The sequence below is a fragment of the Haemaphysalis longicornis genome, unplaced genomic scaffold (genome assembly GCF_048455015.1).
Source record: "Haemaphysalis longicornis isolate Haplotype H1 unplaced genomic scaffold, Haemaphysalis longicornis Haplotype H1 scaffold_3, whole genome shotgun sequence".
NCBI classification, from domain to species: domain Eukaryota; kingdom Metazoa; phylum Arthropoda; class Arachnida; order Ixodida; family Ixodidae; genus Haemaphysalis; species Haemaphysalis longicornis.
Genome location: NW_027526335.1, coordinates 188136598 through 188157354, shown reverse-complemented (window position 1 = coordinate 188157354; position 20757 = coordinate 188136598). Strand labels below are relative to the sequence as shown.

Below are 20757 nucleotides of genomic sequence, written 5' to 3'. Positions count from 1 at the left end.
AGCTGGATGATAATGATGGTGTAAAAGGCCGGGTGGTGATCCTCCATGATATGAAGTGAGCTGTCAAAATTTAACCTCTGATAAATACTTAAAAACATGCTTAATGGGCAACATGAGATTGTCGGCTAAAAAGTATGATGGGTGTGGTGGAATGTGTTGTCGGTAGAGTTCGGTGAATAGCTTGTGTCGAGTTCGGTGCCTTACATGGTACTAGAAGGCGAATCACAGATAAGTGATAATCACCTTAAGTGATAAACGGATAATCACCTGCTGCACAGGGTTCTTGGTGATCCTGTGAGCAGGTGCGAGTGTGTTGCATGTGTGTGGCCTATCCGTAACAAGGCAACTTCCGTGTGTATGTGTTGTGTCAGTTGTGCACAGTCCCAAGTGTACGTGTTTTATTAAGTGTAGCTTGTTGGTTGTCTGCTCATCTCAGTCTGATTGCCATGTTTTATGAAGATGTTGTCCGATGTGAGGCTTGAAGTCAGCGTGTCGTAGTGTTATTGTGTCACAAAAGTGCAGCAGCAGCGACCCTCTAATCAGCAGCCTGATTGCCAGCGATGCCAGCATGACCTGGAACCCAGCACAAGTCCCGAACAAGGTTTTGGGCATATGGCGTAGGTATGTGTGTCACTCGTGGTGTGGAGTGCATGCCCAAAGCTGAGCCACTCAAGAAAGCAGTTGCTCACCAGCTGACAATTGCTACTTAAAAGTTTGTACGAGATTTTTTTTTTTTTGTTTTACTCACGGCTGAGGGTAATGAACATGTACCTAGGTGTGGTAGCCCATACAGTCGCTACGTGGTCTATGAGCACGCAAACTTAGCAAAAAGGGAAGCTTTAGGTCAGGAGTACAGCATAGCCACTCAAGCAACGAAAAATCTAGCAAATCATACCAGTAGAATACGAGTTAGGTCCTACATTTCATATTCGCACATAAAAGTAGAAAAATCACTGTATCTAAGAAAACCTTGCGGCAATTTTGCAACTTACGCATGAAGTTGGCTTTCGTGCGGTGCTGCGACGCTCTGACCTTCGCCACCAATTTCCAGAAGAAACAAGCAAAGGACAAGAATTGACAACTCACAAGAGCACTAGGCCAAGAGAAAATCTTGTAGCTTTTTTTTTTTTTTTTCATTTGCATAATTTGTTCATTTGCCCAGCTTGAACAGAGTATAAAAATGAGCAAGGTTAACTGCACACCCCTCTGGCAGAAGGTGTAAACAAAAAAAAAAAAAAAAGACCCACTACTCTAAGACCAGGAAAACTTTCAAAGTAAGTTCGTGGAGTTAAAAAATTTTGTCTACACTCTTAAACTCCACTGCCCTTGGAGGCAGTTTTCCACCCACTGACCCTAACAATGCACAAAGAACCACCACCCGCTGCCCTGCAATGCCTCTGAAGGCACAGTTACCGTCTGCACGCTGGAGCTTGGCAGAGTAGGTGATGGTCAAATCGGCATAACTGGATTAGATTATGACTTTTCTTTTTTTTTTCTCTTAGTAGCTCTACTTGTATACGTCAGAAATTTAATTTGCCCAGTTTTACAGAAATACAAATACAGGAACTTTGAGAGACCCTGAAATGCATGCCGTGTGCCGCCTCAACAAGACACAGACGTCACTCACTAAAAACGGGATTTGGAGGCCTCTAAACTTCAGTTGGTTGCTTTTCTATGCCTGCATGAAAAACAGAGCACTTCTACAGCGTCCTCCACGTCGGGTTTCGAGAGGAAAAAAAAAAAGAAAGAAAATGCAAGCCCTGAAAAGGGCAGACAGACCAATTTAAAATCCTGCGTGACAACCAGGGAATGCTTCTTCACTCTATCAAGCTCACAACGTCCGTGACAACATACTCAAAAAAGCTGCAGACATGCCGAGAATCACCTACCAGTGTAAACGTGTTCTTTGATTTTTTGTTTTGCCAACCTAACAAGCCCTTGGTGGCATTAAAAGTAGGCGTAAACCCAGGCAGCACGTTTTCTTTTTTCTCCCTTTTATGAGAGTTGATCGCTTGAGGGCGCTGGATTAGTTAGGCCTTTGTTACTTCGTGAGCTCATTTTCACTTATCTTTAATATTGCTATTGTTTTAGCTAATCAGCTAATCATGTGAGGATGTTTGATTAGATACAACACCTTCATAATTTCATTAGTTCTTTTCAAGTGTTTCTTAATTTGTGTGCGTGTGTGTCCACACGTGCATCGTATGTTATACTTCATTACATGAGCATGCTAGATTCAACAGACCTGTGATTTCGTTCCGCAATTTCCAGTCTTTTGGTTTTTCACTTCTCTTAGTTTTCCTATGAACAATGCTTGCCAGATCTGGCTACCCTTTTCTCTTTTCTGATTTACTTTTATCCCTGTTTGGTTATTACAGATTCTCTTCATTTTTTTTTTGTAACAACAATCTACAATTACACTATTATAACAATTAAACGTGTTAACCTCAAAGCTTACAAAGGTTGGTGCAGATCCAAGGCATTACACCGTTCATGTCGGGGAACTCAGCAAAGAATGTTTACACACTAAAGAGGCTGAACAGCAAATCACACCAGGCTCCCCCAACTCTCCTGCTTGGCTTGCTGGTTGTTTTTTTTTTTTTTAGGGCTATCCTAGACCAAATATCTAATGAACAAAAGGAGGGCAGGAACTTTGTGGCCTAGTACTTCAACCATAAGTGTAAACAACCTTATCAAGCGAACACATATGTTTTAGAACAAGGCAAACAGTGCTAAAAACAGGACGTGCACTGAGGCGACACACAAGCCCACTACTGTGCGTGTGTGTGTCCGCTCAGTCCACGTCCTGTTTTTAGCGCTGTTCTCATAAAGCAACAACCATGCTTCCTGTCCTACGCATGTTTTATATATGCAGTAGATTTTGTTTGAATTATCAGAAGTTTGAATTACCAGAAGTTCTCATAAATATGACTCAGGGCAGCGTACCAACTCGTGTTGTAATAAAACATTGGCATATATTTAATAATACAACTTTCACACACAATACTGGAGTGCTATTTACACTTTGCAAAAACAAAAACCAGAAAGCACATACAGGTGACAGCTTTGCCTTTGCATGAGAGCTCAAAAAGTTTTTGATGCCAGCAACGGCAGCCAGTTTATTGCGAGGACTTCCTGCACTAGTATGCAGGTAATCAGCTTTATTTGCAATTGGTATTGATACAAGGATGCCAATGTGAGGCTAGATGCGGCAAATCCAGCAGATATTTTTGGCAAGGACAAGAGAAAAGCACGAAATAACTGAATTTACTCGAGGCAGTTTGAATTTAGTGGCTTTAAAATACGTTGACAACACAGTGGGCCAACCAAAATTTTGAAATTTGTTTGAGGTTAGCGAAAGTTTGAATTATCCGAGTTTGAATTATCACAAGTCTACTGTATACAGCACTGAAGCTGTATACAGAGAATTTTTTTCAATTTCAAAAATTTCACAAGATTTTTTTTTTTTCATACCATATGGCATTTATACAAGCATTCGTGGTGGTCCAGCAGTGCACATGGGCAAGTGAGCTTTTCAAAAGTCAACGGTAGTATTTCTTCCAATACATATCACGCTTGCGAAACTTAACTAAACCAGGGGAGTGAATACAGGCGGAATTGAGGCACTTCCTTTTTGACCCTGAAAAGTTTAAGAAGAAGCCAGCCAAGAAACCAGAAAGTGGGCTGCAGTGAAAAATTTCAGGCAAAATGTAAAATCCAAAAATTTTTGGTGTACAGGGAGACCACACATCGAAGCTACCAGGTGTAATTTAGACATACCACCTCGGGATCTGTAGAACTTCCAAGTATTTCTTGTTTTTCGCCCACATAAAGAAGAAAAACAGCCGCTACATCCAGAATTAAACCCGCGTCCCCGTGCTCACAAGCGCAATGCCTTAGTCACGCAGCATGTAAATGACGCACGGAAAATGCGAATTGCCTCATATCCACATTTTGCCTAAAATCCTTCTTTGAGTTAGTCGAGATACGCGTTCAATTTTTTTTTTTTCTTTGCCGAGACTCCCCAAAGCTGGGCTTCCCTTTTTTTTTACCGCACCAAGAAAGATAAAATCAGCTGTGTAAGAACAGGTGCAACCATTCCTCTAAATGACAATACGCAAAATGTGAATCACCTTGCAAGCTTTTGATAAATAATAAATTGGAACGGATTCCAAGACAAGCCGTACAGTTTAAGTCATGCGGTTTATCCTTCATGCTTATTAAAGAACGCAGTCGGCAACTGCGTTGTTATCTCGTTCTCATGCCAGTTTGCCCGAACTGGCAATGCGCAGAAAAATGGCCAGGTTGAAATTCTTGTACCGACTGTATAACAATGAATTTAATTTGGACTTCAGACTGAAGTTGCATCCCCAAGGACGAGTGTCCTTTCGAACAGATCACCCTTGTGTTGTGATGCCCTATGAACCACGGGTCAATGCCTTCAAATTTTCTGGTGAAAACCACAGTCCAACAGCCTTGGTGAAGATGTATTCACTGACACATGCACAACGGAATCATTTGGGCGGAAACTGTCATTACGCGTTTTCTGAATGCAGTGTTTGTTGGCCCCTGAATACAGGGGCCATGCACACAAAACACAAGTTTGGTTCATTCAAAAGATTGCCTCATTAGAATCATACTGACACCACCTTTAATGCCCTCTTCGCTCAGATAAGCTATATAATTGGGAAAAAAGGGAATGGCCATGCGACCCACTAGCTCATTTCCAGCAACAGAACCTGTGATGTCATATGCCCAGCTGTGTGATTGGCTGACGCTGGCAAAAGCAAACGCAAATTAGGCAGGGCTCATAGGCTTGCCGAACGAACTATTTGCGCTTAAACGCAATGCATATTCATTTTACAGCAGTAAGAACGGTGAAGTAAACAACAAAAGCTACGAAAATGCACACAGAAGTGCCCACGCGTGCTGCTGTTGGTACCAGACACACTATGCTTGTTTTAGCTACACAGCAGTCGCCCGCTTGGAGTTGTCTTACACGACACTGGGCGCTTGGCGTAAGCATGACCGTCTTACGCGACGGTATTTGTTGAGTGAACACCATGTTTCCCGAAACGATTGTTTTCTACCTTAACAAAAACAAGCCAGGTGCAAACACGGTCAGAAACAAAGCTACGGCGGACAACAGTCTGCGGCTGACTATGGCAGCGCCATCTGGGAGGACTGACGGTACGCAAGGCTCCAAAGCCTAATGACGCGCTGGAAGTTTTTTTAAATACCCGCTCCTCTGACTTCATGGCAGATGTGTAGAAAACGCAAAATTTGGCAGGAGAATGAAAATTTTAACCTACATTGATTAATTTCTCGGTGAATACGGCATCGTTTGCTGCCGGACAAGTGCTGCGGGCACTATAAAACAGAAAATCTTTCGAATAAATTAAACTTGTATTTTGTCTGCACGGCCCTTTAATGCAGAATGTGCCTTAAATGTTTGTTGAAAACTATTTTTCCCCACCCCTGTAACAGCCTGCAAGGGCTAATAGTATTGGAAATAAAAATAAATGCATAGCACGCACTCAAACCTTTGCAAAACTTGCTGCCTAAATTGAGCAGCGAGCGAAACAATTCTGAGAAAAACCCATGTACCACAATACCAATGAATACAATGCACTGCACGCAACAATGGGCATTCTTTGGACTGTCAGCTTCACCAGGCGCGTCTTCATGACAGTGCAGACCGTTCACACGAATTGTGGCCCGGTGTTGGTCACAACAATAGAACCCGAGTGGTGTGAGCAGGTTCAAAAGAAGAAAGCACCGAAATAAGAGGCAAATTCGAAAGACACCGCTTAAAACATGATATTCCGCTTTAATACACAACCATTCGAGACGTGACACCGCAGCACACTTTAAGCAGTGCAAATAAACCTCCACAAGGTTGAGATTACACTGCCAGGAATACCTGATCCAACCCCGCTCCCTCCAATTTCCCTCATTATGCTGTGCTTTAATTGCACCCTTACGGCGGTGGCTGTCCTACTGGCTGTTACTGGTCAACGTCACGGTTTATTTCGCATTTCTGCTGACGATCCACCAACGTCGGCGCTGCGCACCAACCTCTGCTATGGCTGAACCTGTACACAGTTTTAGCAGTTCTTCGTTTTCACGCGCTTGTGGAGTTGGAGTGACGAACTCAATACTTCACTTTCAATCGGACGACCACTCGACAACAAGCGTTTATTGCTTCAAAAACGCCCTACCAGCCTGAGCGCACGCTTGCAAGCAGGCAGCCGTGCCTGCTTTTTTGTTGCATCATACCCGAAATAGACCCTCCACATTGCGGAGAAAAGGATAAAACTACCCGGCCTGTGATATAGAGAAAGGCTGCCAAAGAGAAAGCCATGAGCCACTCCCCCTCACCAGGAGAAGGCGCGCAGCCATCGTCGTGTGTAAGGGGCCTTAGTTGTGCGGTGCATGGTCGAGTTGAGAGGGAACGATTTTGCGAGATTTTTCATCTCGCATAGCTCCGGTGATAGTAGACAGATTTTCATAACTCTAGCAGTAGGAGATTGCTGGGACTTCAGCGTTCCGAATAATCCGTGATAAGTGCTGCTGTGTTCGTTTAAAGGGACCATGGAGACGAAACACAACCTCATTCAATTTGAAAGAACTAGCCGAGTTCTTTCAACTAGAACTAGAAAAGCTGAGTGAGTTATCAATACTCACTCAGCCCCATTCCAGCCACGAACGAGAAGCCAAGAAGGAAATGCCAGAAATATTGAAAAACCTTCAGGCCTCATTTTACAGTGACACAAAAGCGACACTACCGATGCCTCAGGGGGAAATGCTAAAAGCATAGCCATCGATGTGTTAGCTGCACATTGGCATTCGAGTGACGCGACCAAACGGAACTACAGGCACCAATACAACTGTCCGGTCTTGTTTCTGGACGGTGCCTTTCGCCTGCGGCCGCCAACTGCACAATTCCATGGCCCAAGAGACCTCGCCACAAAGTGGGTGGCTGGGTAGTCGCCAATGCTTCGTCTGTTTTGTTTTATTCATTAATTTATTTATATATTATTTATTTCAAAATTTGTGACAAAATTGGTTCCAGTTATCGAGGCAAGGCAGTCTTTTAATGAACCAAAACTAATTTTTTGTCTTCAGGGCTCTTTCAAAACAATATGACGCTGCCTTGGTGTGAATGAACTGTTGCGTTTTGTAAGGCATGAATGAACATCCTCGTACAACAGTGGGCTGGTGTGCATTCGGCAAGCACTCTCAAATAATAAATATTAGGCTACCTTTATCACTTAAATAAAGGAGTGGTACACAACCAAGGCCGGCAATGACACGAAGGGCACAAACTTGGCGACTTACTAAGCATTTGGAGACTAATGGGCCATCAATGAAGAATGATGGGCGCAAAACTTAGGGACAGGAAATGAGCCTCCTGGATCACGGAACAAACTTGAGTAGGTGGGTGACATCACAGTTCGAGTAAAGGAAAAGAAGTGGACTTAGGCTGGCCATGCAGTGAGACGAAACAACAACCGGTAGACCACCAGGGTAGCTTAGTGGATACCGAGTGGATAACTTGATGGAAGGATGAATTAACAAAATTCGCGGGGTCCAAGAATGGCCCCGGGCCGCACAGGACAGGTTATAGATGAGGTTTTCAACCTGCACTACACAAACAGGTTCACGATGAGGATAATTTTTATAAATCGACGCACAAATAAGTTGCAATTTAGGCATAAATTCAAAGCACAAAAAAGTAACCACAATGCGACGCATTTGTTTGCCGCTGAAAGATTCCCGCTACAATGCCGCTGGTCAGGACTGGTGCTTCGTCTGTCAGAGCTTCAAAGGAACGTGTCCGCCAACCAGGCCAGCACACTGCATGCTTTGAAAGCGTGGCACCTCAAAGTGCGGTACCAACCGAGTGGTTCTGGGACCCCCCCTTCTTTTCCTTTTCTTTTGGAATTCCACTTTCACTTATGCATTTACGTAGCCCACTGCCTGCATGTTCCTCTGCCCTCGATGTCCCTAATCCATAAAAACCAACACTTTGCATTTTGATTGATTAAGTGATTGATTGTACGGTTTAATGCGCCAACACAACAACACAGGCAATGAGGCGCGCCGTGTGGAGGGCTCCGGATTAATTTTGACCACCTGGGGATCTCTAACGTGCGCCAAAATCTCGTACACACAGGCATTTTTGCTTTTCGCCTTCATCAGAAAAGTGGCCGCCGCGGCTGGGAATCGAACCCGTGTCCTCGTGCTCAGCAGCGCATAGTCCTTATACACCGAGTCATCGCGGCGGGTACTTTGTATTTCAGACGCAACGAACAACGTCAATTTCAAATACAAAACTGGGTTGCTGCTCACAGCCCCATGGACCCCGGTTTAAGCCCCAGCGACGACTCATTGCACCGCGCTTCTCCAGTCGCAGAAACAGTGCTGCATCTGCACAAAGATAAGGACCGCCGAGATACCGGAAGCGAAGGCCGGCCAAGTGGCTGAAGCACACCACTGGGGAAGGGCAGCGCACACACACACACACCTCCACTAGATAAGCATGGCAGAACGAGTGGAGGAGGGAACGGGTCTGCACACACAAGGGACGGGGGATGCGTCTTTGACGATCTGCCGCGCACCTCGGAATTCCGTTACATGTGGGGGGTGAATGCTAGGAGCTCAAATGTCATGCAAGGCCATGAGCCTCGGCCAGGTTTGAGCCTTTGAGAAAGAATAAAGGTTATGTTGACAGCTAAGCTGGGCATCTCTGGTTTCTTCTGGCTTGGAATTTCCCATAGACAATGTTGAAATCGCGCAACACGCAAAACACCACAAGCCACGTTCAAACCTCACACCTCGGCCTTGAAGCGTGACATGTGGGAAACTCGAACGCAATGGAATGAAAAACTGAGGTTTTTTTTTAGTTGCATCAAAATGCTATTTGGATGATAAGATCACACAATATAAATTTGTACCACTTTCAGCAGTGTAGCAGCAGATAGTTAAAAATGAGAAACTCAAAAGAGAAACTTGCTTAATTTAAGCAAAAAGGAATAACATTAATTGTGGCAAAAACCTTTGCGCATTGGAAGCTCCTGGACAACCTAAAAGCTACAAAGTGTGACAAATCATCTTAAGCTAGGTTTTGTCCTTTATATTAGCATGAACATGGAGTTATTTCGATTGTGTACTCCTTGCTTACAACTGGGATCCTGCACGAACCCCATGAAGTTTCCACTAAAAAGCGGTTCAAATATTTTTCTTTTGTTGCAAGCAACCAGACATTACTACATCTTCGTAATCACAATGGCCTACCTGACAAACATATTCTGAATATGTTTTTAATTTTTCTGCACGGGGGTTAAGCAGATCAAAGCCACCTGTGTCTCAACTCGAAAATGGTGTGGCAGAGGGTTCGTAATTAAGTTTTATATTCCAAGCAGCACCTGGCTACCTTTTGTGAAAAAGCGGCTGCCTTTCTTAGTGCCTCATAAACGGTAACTGAAAGACGCACGAATACTAAGGTCTCACTACCCCTTCCCTCTTTCATTAATTCAGTCCCTTATCACCACACAATCACTGCCTTCAAATGCGGATCACTTCAGACTTCAATGAAAACGTAACACTGGCTAATGTCGCCTAAGGCATTTTTCAATGGCTTCCACACCCACTGGTGGATCCAGTGGGTGCGGTATTTTTTCGATCCTGTTTTTTGAAAAAGTCTGTTGATTTCTTTTTGTCTTGAATTTTTGTTTTTCCGAAATAGCTGTGAATAAAAAAAAAACGGCTGCTCCTCCTCCTCCCTCTCATCATCACTGATGAAAGCTGACCACCCTCTCAGAAAAAAACCTGCATCCGCCGCTATCCACACCAACCTACCTACTGCATGATGAGCATCCATTTTAAACTGCCCACGAACTAACCAAGAGCAGAGTCGTATTCCTTATTGGCAAGCGCAGTCCTTGGACTGCCTTAATTGAGGAGACCAAATGTCAGGCGATAATATTTCTAAGGTCCTTTTTACCACATGTGAGGCGGGGAAAAGGCTTGTTTAACATTGACCGCGTTCTGACGACCTTCCGGCGTAGCGGCACCGTATTCCCAACTGCCGTGCCGCGTAGTGTCAAATGTCTTCCTTGACAGCCCGCTTCGAACTTGGGCGATAAATCAGACTGCATCGTCGCGGAACGCCGGCGCTGCCCCGGACACGTGGTCGCTCTTGCGAAAGCGGCGCCAGGGACGGCGAAGTGGGCAAGAAAGCAGAAAGCGCGAACGAGGTCGTATCGGGCAGGTCTGCCCTTCAAGCGACGGAGACACCTTTACCGGAAACGACGACGAACTGTCACCCGCTTTACGACACTTCAAGGACTGAACCCGCGAAAAAACTTCCCATCCGACGTCGTCTCCTGCGCTGCGCCTGGAATGAATGGAGCCGCTAAGCTATTCGCACTGCTTTACTTCCATATTTAACGCGGCCTTGGCTGGAAAGAGGTCGGTCCTCGCGGTGGGACACGCGCGGACACTGACGCGCCGGTGGCGGTAGTGGCGCGGCTTTCACAAGCAGTCACCTTCGGCTGCCGTGCTAACCAAGTAGCGACTTTCGTCGTTCGGTACGGGCCTACGAAGACGGGCCTCGACTCGTGCAAGGGAGCGCCGAGTGGGAAGGGTGGGGGGGAAGGCTACGGTTGCACAACGCTCGCTGCGTTCCCCGCTCGCGTTTGCCCAATTCACCGTCGGCGAGCCGTCGCCCAGATAGAGAACGCAGCGCAGTTTTGCCGGGAAGAAAACGTCCCGGCGCAAACGGAGCGGAGCGGCCGCCGAGAGCAGGTCAACCTTCGAGGACAATTGCCCTCGCCGCACGCCTTTCAAGGTGGTGGTGGTGGTGGTACCACCAGCACCGAACTGGGCCGCCGCCGCCAACGACGATGGGTTCGCTCGCGAGCGCAACAAGCACGCACGCGCAAAAACCGTACGAGCGAAATCTCTCCCCCCTCGGTCGCGTGATATCGAGGGTGTCCCCCGCGGTCAGCCGAGCGGGTGACGTGTTTGACGTGCGGCGCGCGTGCGTGTGCCAAGGGGGGGAGCCATTCAACGCGGAATGAAAGCACACACGCGCTCGTAGGTAGCAGGTACGGCCGCACTCACCTCCTGCGTGGCGGTGGGGCTGTAGTAGACGAGTATGAGCGACGTGACGATGTTGACGAACAGTCCCGACAGCGTCATGAGGTTCGGCGCGAGCCAGAGCGGACACTTGCTGGTCACCCAGTTCCAAAAGGGCTGCATGAACGGGTCCATGAACGAAGCTCCCGAGCAGCTGTACTTGTGCTCGGACAGCCTCTTCAGCTGCTGCGGGCTGAGGATGTCGCTCGAGCTGAAGATCATGGTGCTTCTCGGAGGAGCCGCGCAGCTGTCGGGTGCACTGTAGGCCTTCGCGCACTCGCACACACGCGCACACACCACCGCTCACTGCACACCGCCTCGAAAGTCCCTCGTCGTCACCGAAGCCGCCATTCCGAGATAATTATCGGTCGCAGTGGACGACGCTCGGCCGCGCGGCCTGCACCAACGTCCATACAACGCGACACTCGACGACCGCAAATGCAAGGAAAACGCCCGATCTGTTATTAGCTGAACGTGCTGATGGTGATAGTGAGTCACCTGACAGCCCTAAAGCCATGGAGGGCTTTAGGCGAGGCAAAACGAGCGCTGCGTGACACGATACAACAATATTTTTCTCCGTGCCATAGTAAAAACTTTGGTGTTTTATTTAATCTTTGTTCAATATCAGTTATTGTTTTAAGCAATATCACAATATAAAAAGCTTTAATAGTCTGAAAATAAATGTCGCACAGTATGATCTATATTGGTTTCGGTTTTGATTTCTTTGCCCCCCCCCCCCCTTTTTTTTTTCATTACTCATGTTCCTGCGCATGCATCGTGTTCCTGCGCGTGCACTGCAAATCATCGCGGGCGCTTTCGTGTATTCGCGGCTGTTATTCCCCGTTGCATTTATCATGTTTATCTGCCGCATCCTCACTGAACACCGGAACCTAGCGATAGAGATCGTTGCCAGCGGTCATCGATTGTCCCTGCAGTTAAAAACGCTATGCAACTGCCGTGGAAAGATAAATTTCGGATATTATTGAGTGGCCCACGTACGATCGTGTTCCCCCATTTACATGAACGATTAAGCATACCGTCAGTTCTTTCCCTTTATCATCAAGTTAAGGAACGATCGATCGTCATGCTTGAATTGTTTACGTCACGCGCACCAACTTGTTTTGAATTGTTTATTTCGTTCCTATGCAAAAGGGTACGCGACCGTGCGTCGACATCAGCGGCGGCCCGTCAGGCTGGGCCAGATAACGTCTTTTCGGAGCGAAGCTAACATTGCGTGTCACCTGTGAAAACTTAATTGTTACGCCGTAGGGCAATCTCTCGCAAGAAATAAAGAAAAAAGATCGAAGCTGACGGAAAGTTGTCGTTTACAGTTGCCGCAAAAGCCCCAGGCGAAAAAAAAAAGCTTTCTCCCACGTGATATACTTTCCCGTCAATCCGCCTTTTTCAAAAGACGCCACTGCGCATGCGCGAAGCCCTAGCGGTGAACGCGAGAAACTGTTTGGAGGGCCACTGCACCATCCGCCTGCAGCGTCCACCGATACTCGGCTGAGGCCCATGCATCGTCGGCAACGTGAACTGCAAATATCTAGCCACTTTTGTGTTGTTTGAATGCAATGCCGCTTTCGTGTGCTGCGTACAAGTGCACATTTCGGACCAAGAATCACAAAAAGGAGCATTTTTTTTTTTTCGCTTCCCATCAGCTACACGCGACAGGCAACGCCAAGAAGCCTGGATTAGGGCTGTGCGACGCCAGTCTGAAAATGGGAAGCGGAAGTAACCGCAGTTAAGTTTAACCGTGGTTACGAAACTTTAACCGCGGTTATCACAAACTGCATTTTTAAAATTCCGATTGTGGTGACCGCGATGAGCGCACAAAAATAAATTACCACACTTTTAACTTAACGAGTAAAAACGAAAGAGAAGCAGTGTAGAAAAAACGAAATATCGTTAAAGCAGTCGCTTCAGACCCAAATGCAACGCACTTGCGCGCGGCGAGGAGAGAGGCTTCCTCAACTGCCCGCAACCGGCTTGGTTTGCTCAGGTCAGCTCGGTGTTGGGAACTTTAGGCTTAGCATAGCGGTGGATATTTGACCACTGCTATCTCAATAACTGCGAATTACAATCCATAGCACAATTTTTCACCGCACTAACATCAACTTTCTCGCATGTGAAAGTTCTTTTCCGTGATCATATTGATTTCGAACAGCTGTGATAAGCTGTTGCTGCCGTGGTCTGGGCCGGTTCGAGCCACTTGCAGTTCCGTGCGGGCAGGCGCGCCGGCGTGTTCACAGGCACGGCCGACATGCGCGCCGATCGTTTCCGAATGCTGAAAACGCTTCATGATTGCCTGGTTTATCCATTTTTTTGGCGGACGATGTGCGGAATTCACCAATTTAGCACAGCTTTTGTCGTAGTTGATCGGGTGGATCGGGAAACGAGCCACTGCTGACAGGCAGTCGCGCTGCTTGTGAGAGCAACACAAAGAATGCCAGCGCCTCTTGGGGGCTGGCGTTTGAGAACCTTCGTCTCATCCGAACGCCAGGTGATTTTTTTTTTTTGCCTCCGCTGATGCGTCCGAACTGACTTGCGCGATTTTCAGCACTGCGGCTGCGGAAACTGCGGTTAGTGTGACTGAACTGAGGTGGCCAAGCTCAGTTTGCGTTAACCATGGTTAGTGGGGTAACCGCAGTTTCGTCTGCCGTGTAACGCAGCAAACTGCGGTTTTGCCTGACCGCGGTTCGCTTAACCGTGGTGCACCTGTGTAACTAGGGTCGACCGGGCCAAGTCCGTCCAGCCGTTGGTAACGACAAGAAAGCCTCTCGGAATGAATTGTTCCCCTGGCCATTGCATGCTGATGCAGTTGCAGTTGTCAGGAGAAGTGTAAGATTAAAAAAAGCGACTAGGTGAGACGGAAAGCTACCTTCTCTTCGAGTGTCGAAAAACAACGCGCTCACGCCGAAGGCAACCACCACGACGAACCGCGCTAACCTTGACCTCCGATCTGCTTTCCGTCGCTACCTCAAGAGGGCGCCACACCTCAGCGAAAAAGACGGATTAGGTTTAATGTACACCCCGATGTTTGCAGCCAATCACAAAAAGAGTACATGATGCCTCTGCACGCGCTAGCTATTTTCGTGGAAGAGCAATATTGAAGAGTGCAGTACTTTTCGCCTAATCGCATACGATACAACTAGCAGTAAAAAACAGACGTTAAAGCTCTTGCCGTTGCCCGCGTTAATGGAGAGTTTTAGCATAGCGGCTAGCGGAGGTCTACGCTACGGCGGCGGGTTAGCGAGACCCGACTGCGCAGGCGCACGCGGGGAGGGTGAGGAGTTTGAGGAGGAATGAGCAAGCATGGCGAAGGCCGGCCCGCGGAACTTATACGACCCCTGCCGGAACGAATTTGCGCCTGCCCAGTCGGGCCCCGCTATCCGCCACCGCAGCATTAGCGGATGGTGCCCGCTATGCTAAAACTCTCTAATATTATGGAACATCAAAAATACAAATTCACGGTCATTTCATCACCAAGAAGCATCGTACGTGACCCTGCTGAGAGCATATAAAAAAAACCGCTTCCATATAATTAATAAGATGGTGAATTCGTGGAAAATTCACGAAGTTAAGAATGTGAGGTCTCATGCTCTAGATCTACCCTGGCTTACATTTGACGCCACGTACTCAAACACCGAGGTGGGCAGTGGGTGAATGTCCTCATCAGTGTATTCTGCTTTGCAAAGGCGTGAGCTCACAATTCAGTTAATAACGTGTGTGCAGAGCATGGGCACCATCTTCATTGTAGGCATGCTGTGCATGTAAGCTAGCTTAATTCCTGAAATTTGCATTTATCTCAAAAGTATGAATTGTGAGAGTAGTACGCATATATGTATTTTACCTGTGCTCCATTGATTAATTTTCTTCCTACTTCATTCAGACATTTTTATCTGTATTCACTACATTTATATTCCCCTAGGAATAAGCACAGATAACGTTTGGCTGGAAGTGTTAACGTAACAGCAGATATGATTGCAATAAGCATTGACGTTGGAAGATGCATTATGCACCCAATGTACGTGCTAGCACCTGGGATCATGTCTCAATGTTAATGGTAGAATTGTGACAATCAGGTACGTATTGTCAAGTATGTCACAACGACGATGGAACAAAGCCCCTCAGACAACTATACATATCACTTTTAAAGTTTTTGTTTGCGGAGACGTCAGCGACACCTAGGCTTAACTAGTGCAACTGCAAGTAGGACCTTTCTAAACAATTAGAGAGACCGTTACTGCTTAATTATGGCGCGCAAGGAGAGTCAGTGGGCAAGGCAGTCTACTACTCGAGTTACCTTCCGATTGGACAAATGTATCCTCATCTGAGAAAATGAAGCCCGTAAAATGAAGCGTGTAAGTAAAAAAAGGTGATGGGATCATTACAGGGCTTTTCGTGAGTCGCAGAAAAATTGGCTGAGTTGATGTTCGTATAAATCGGATAAGAACATGTAATATGCATGTGTCGATCGAAGTTGTCATTTCTTGTAGAAGAAATTTCTTTCACTAGCCTTGATAGCCAGGATAAAGTCACAAAAGGCGCGACACTCATCCCTCCTGAGTAAACACATGCTGTCTTCCCAAGTGGAGAAAGTTGACGGGACGTGCGAATAGAAGTTTTAAAAAAACAATTCCCATCAACTGGGTAGTATCCTGAAAGCCCACTATGCTGCAATCACCTAGTACTACATAACTGCAATTCGAAAAAGATGGAATGCTGCTGGGAATTCCTTCCTCGTTTCAAAAGATATAAAAAAGTCTGCCCGTAATGAGCGCACCGTGTCAGGTATTGTAACTGCCCATTGTCCTCACCAGACAGAAGGACAAATTTTTCCAAGACCTAGAACTAGCAGTTATAGGAGCCTTAGCATAGCCCCCCAAAAAAAGGTTGTCTTTAGATGTGAAAGGAGAAACGAGCACTTTTTTACAAGCTACACTTAAGCAGTCTGCTAATTGTGGAGACGAATTGAGACTTGGTGGCATGCAACATATGTTCATGCTTTGCCACCGCTGAGCCAATGGTGAACTTATGAAACAAAGTTTCCCGAATTGCTTCATTAGTGACACTTGCCTAGAGTGGCGGCAGGTGTCTCAGTTTGTTCTTAGGCGAGGGTGATGGTGAAGGAGACGTTTTTGGATGTGTGGCAACAGTGCAGACATGAAAAAGACGTGGTTATTTCAGCGGCTTCAATAATCTTTCGTACGTCCTTCCTGTGGTGCCTTGCCGAGATACGAGTGCGCACAAATTCTAGAGTACAGTTGCAGTCACGGCAATGGGTGCTAAGGTGGCCACCCACAGTCCGGTTCACATTGTAGTCATGCTCGTGAAGCCTGTCATTCGTGCATCGGACTATCTGACCCACATACCCTATCTCAGTCCAGGACTATCGAATAAACTATGCCCTAATTACATTCTTTCTTTCTTTCTTTCTTGATTGCTTCTTTTCGTAGAGAAAGGGGAGCAGAGGCAAAAGGCTTGGAGCCTGACTAGGGCCCCTGCTCCGGTGGCAGGCAGCATGCGGGCACATTATATTATATTGCACACTTGCAGTCGAGTGTACAAAAAAAAAAGGGGGGGGCTACAGACTACACTGGTCGATCGACCGGTGTAAGAATCGACCGGTCAATTCTTGTAATTTATCGAGCAGGTGCAGGGCTCCCTCATGCCTCCATTGACACATTTGCCCGGGGCATCCAATTTGTTGGTTTCAGAGAACATGACGTTTATGTTTCCCCGGCGTCCAATCTTTTTGAGGCAGTGGGACACGTTATGAATGTATGGTATGACAACTACCTTTTCCTTTCAACTTGCGCCTTGCTCATATGCTTGTTCAAGCTCTCTGCAACAGACACAACCCGGTGGGAAGGACAACCCGCTGCCGACAGGCTGATTAAGGCTGGAAAACAGGAAATAATAGCATGATTTTTCCACGGCATTACCCAAACACAGGTTAGTGATAGCCATTTTAACAAATTTAGAGTGTGCCGACCTGTGCAGCAGCAGCAGCAGTTCGTTCGCTCTAGGCTCATGCTTCCAGCAGACGTGGTCACTAGAAAACGTGAGTCTCAGGTCCAAGAACGTGATTGAGCCGCTCTCTGGAAACTCGTGGGTGACCTCGAGTGGTTCAAGGCAACGGTGGAAGTTCCCGAGAACATCGGAAACGACATCATGTGGACGACATTGTCCGATGTCACAAAGAATCATGAAATCATCCAATAACTGAAACACTTTCCAAACAGACGTACCTTGCAGAGAGCGCGCAAGAACTCTGTCCTTTTCCGCTATAAACAGGTCACTTAGGACTGGCGCTAGGCGCGATCCTATACAAACCCATTTTTTGAACTTAGACAGTCCCTCCATACATCACACATGCGGATCTCAAGTATCTAATTAGGTATAAAAAATCTAGCCTTGAACTACCACATTTAACTGCCCGGAGGAAACTTGTGCGACTTCATTTTTTGACGAGATATTCTTTCACAACTGATCAATGAGGCGAGAGCTTATTTCAGGACCATCATACCACTCAGCACGTATTGGTCACCACCATAAGGTCTCCATTCCTCTCCGTAACCAGTCAAGACCCTTCACTGGTTAAAACTGCCATTACTCAGCACTTTTTGTAACCTTTTTTAGTGTTCCTTTTCTGTGGTGTTTTTTGCTTGTTTGCTTCCAACATATCCGTCCTTTTTCTAGTTTATTTCTGTTGGTTTTTTTCTTTTTGCATCTTCCTTTTTTTTCCTTTTTCCTTTTCTTTTTTCCACCTTTACCCACTCCCTCTGTAACGCCTTCTAGGCTTTGAGGGTATTCCAATAAATAAATAAATAAAAAACAACAGCAGCTCGAGGAAGTACTGCACTGACACAACACAGGCGTTCTCGAACGCAACTGCTCCAAAAGTGTCGCTGCAGTTCTCGACACAGTCCAACAGCTCATCTTGAGGTATAGAATACTAGTACAAATCTCTTGTGTCAGTGGAGGCACCCACAAACACGGAATTAGAATTGTTACGTAAAAACTGTGCCACTTCATCTGAAAACCTCACCAAGAACGGATTGTCAACTGTAAGCAGCTTCAGTTTTTCTTGCAGGAAAAGAGCAATCGTCTTCCAATAGGTACCCTTCTCCGAGGTTATTACCCGGAAGGGGCAGTCAACTTTACGAGTTTGGGCGGTGAAGAAAATGTCAAGGCAACATTTCGTGCTAGAGTCAATTGAATGAACAACGCGGTCAAGACCTAACTTCTTACAAAGTTTCTCGGCGGCGGACTTTGGCTTAGAAATGAAGGAGGGAACAAGGCAATCAAACAGAGCATTGACTGAACCTAGTGCCTTGGAGCAGGTTCGCATTTGGTTTTTGTCTTTTTATCAAACGTGACGCATATATAAGCTCTTTGTGTTTTCCCCGACTAAAGTAGTTGAAAGGCAGCACTCGTCTCATTTCATTCTTTCCTTGTCCTTGTTGTTTTGCACTGCAAATGTCTTCTATTCGATCGTCCCTCCAACGAAATGCTGAGTGGAGCTTTGTTTGCTTCATGGAACTCGTAGGCTAACATTTCAAAAAAATTAAAGCCGTTCCACTAAAAGTGAGAGCGGACAGAAGTGCAGAGAAAGTGATTTGCTATAATGGGCTGAAACGCCATTATCCGCTCACTGCTACCACCCAATGCAATTCAAATTTCCCGCCTTCACAGTGTTCGCGCACCCCCTGCCTGAAACTGCGCCAGCGGGAGTTCTGTTCTTTTTGTTCTTGCTTTTCCTACCGCACGTGCCGGCGTTGCACTTCCACTTTTTTTCGCTTGCTATCGTAAACACCAACCCAACGAGCGTTCCTAACTAAATGAACGTGGGTGCTGGCGGTTAATTATATATATTTTGCCTCAAATGTACCCGCAGCTTTCTTTGCGCTAAACAACGGGGAGATGTATGACAAGCCCCAGCGGTTCACGAGTTTCGAATGGTTACGGCTATTTAAACCACTTAGTTTTCGAAGCCTCTGCAGGACGCCCTAGACTGGAACGCCGGGCCCTACTTGGGGCCGTTATCTCGCGACACCGCCTGACTCCAGCAGTCGTTTGACATCAACCGTTACAGCAAGCTACAACGACAAGGCGAGCCCCTAAAGTGCTCTGCACTTAAAATGCCTGGGAGTCTGATGCTACCACTAACGCCAAGAGGTGTGCTCTGGTGGAGAGCACTAGATTAATTTATATATTGCCTGTTTCTTCATTTTTGCTATCAAATGTGACATTGTTTCTACCAAAAAAACATTTGTTCGTGCACCACGAAGTACTTCAGTAACAGCTTTATCCCACATAGCGGCTCAGGCCAGAAAGCAGAATAGGGTTGAAGCATTTCGCAGAACCAGAAGTTTCGTAAGAATCTCGCCTAATTTCAGAAGTCGCATGCTGCACTGTGGATGCTACAGAGTTCTCGATCCAACCACCGAATGAGTGTGCCTGCCTCACCAGGACATGTTAAGGAAGCTGGCTGAAGAGCTTGTAAAAGTGGAAGCTTAGGTGAGTAGGTATGGCATGACCGGTAAACAGCACAAACTGACGAATAGACTAGCGGAAGGAACACGCAAACACGGCATTGTGTTTGTGTCTTCTTTTCTCTCCTGTGTTCGTCCGTTTGCGCTACTTACCAGTTACAACTGAAGAGGCGCAACAGTAGGCGCTAGTGCCTTGCAAGGAAATTCCCATCCACCCTACTACTGTGCAAACGGAACCGCTGCAGTACACCCCGTAGTTTCAGCTCTACTGTAAGCAGCTTGTGAAATGAATCATAGCATAGTAGACACTTTCTAAAGAGCACTTTATATCAGAATATGAAGCATGCCTAGTGACAAGAATAAATTTCCCCACACATACTATGAGGCCGAGATAATTAGAAGGATCAGAATGGGGTGGGGTGCATATGGCAGGCATTCTCAGATAATGAATAGCAGCCTACCATTGTCCCTGAAGAAGAAAGTGTGTGGCAGCTGCATCTTACCGGTACGCACCTACAGGGCAGAAACTTGGAGGCTCACTAAAAGGGTTCCACTTAAATTGAGAACGACTCAGCGAGCAATGTAACGGAAGGTGATAGGTGTAACATTAAGGAAGAAGAAGAGAGCGGAGAGGGTCAGGGAACAAACACGTGTTAAGGACGTATTAGTAGGAATTGAGAAGAAGAAATGGGTGTGCGCAGGGCATGTAATGCGAAGGCAAGATAACCGTTGGTCAGTAAGAGTGCGGCAGACGGTTAGATTGGCAGATGAGATCAAGTTTGCGGGGATACATTGGCCGCAGTTAGCACAGGACTGGGATAATTGGAGATTAATGGAAGAGGCCTTTGCCCTGCAATGGGCGTAGACAGGCTGATGATGGTGACGATAGTAGCGCTTCCTTGGGAAGGAACACTTTGTATTACAATACGAAGCACGCCTGGTGCCAAGAATAAATTCCTCCACACATATAAGTATGACACGACATTTTTCTCATAGCCGTCTTCAAATTTGCCATTCCAAGCAAGAGACTGCTTCCTTTTCACTGTCACGAAGGTGAAAAATAATCGGCAGGACCAAGATGGCACTCGTGTGCTGCAGCCATCCTTTTGTG

At 46.5% G+C, this 20757-nt stretch overlaps 1 protein-coding gene across 6 annotated transcripts in view; it reads right to left on the bottom strand.

The window, feature by feature from the left end:
- The window catches only part of LOC144175890 (cholinephosphotransferase 1-like), a 56753-nt gene extending 45119 nt beyond the window's left edge, over positions 1-11634 (bottom strand). For 4 of the 6 annotated variants that reach the window (XM_077704950.1, XM_077704947.1, XM_077704953.1 and 1 more), the window contains exon 1: positions 11131-11634. In XM_077704950.1, the coding sequence (XP_077561076.1) occupies positions 11131-11367 (237 nt within the window). In that variant the 5' untranslated portion in view covers positions 11368-11634. The remainder of the gene's footprint in view (positions 1-11130) is intronic. The other 2 variants (XM_077704951.1, XM_077704948.1) reach the window with 1 other exon arrangement.
- Between the last annotated feature and the right edge of the window lie 9123 nt (positions 11635-20757).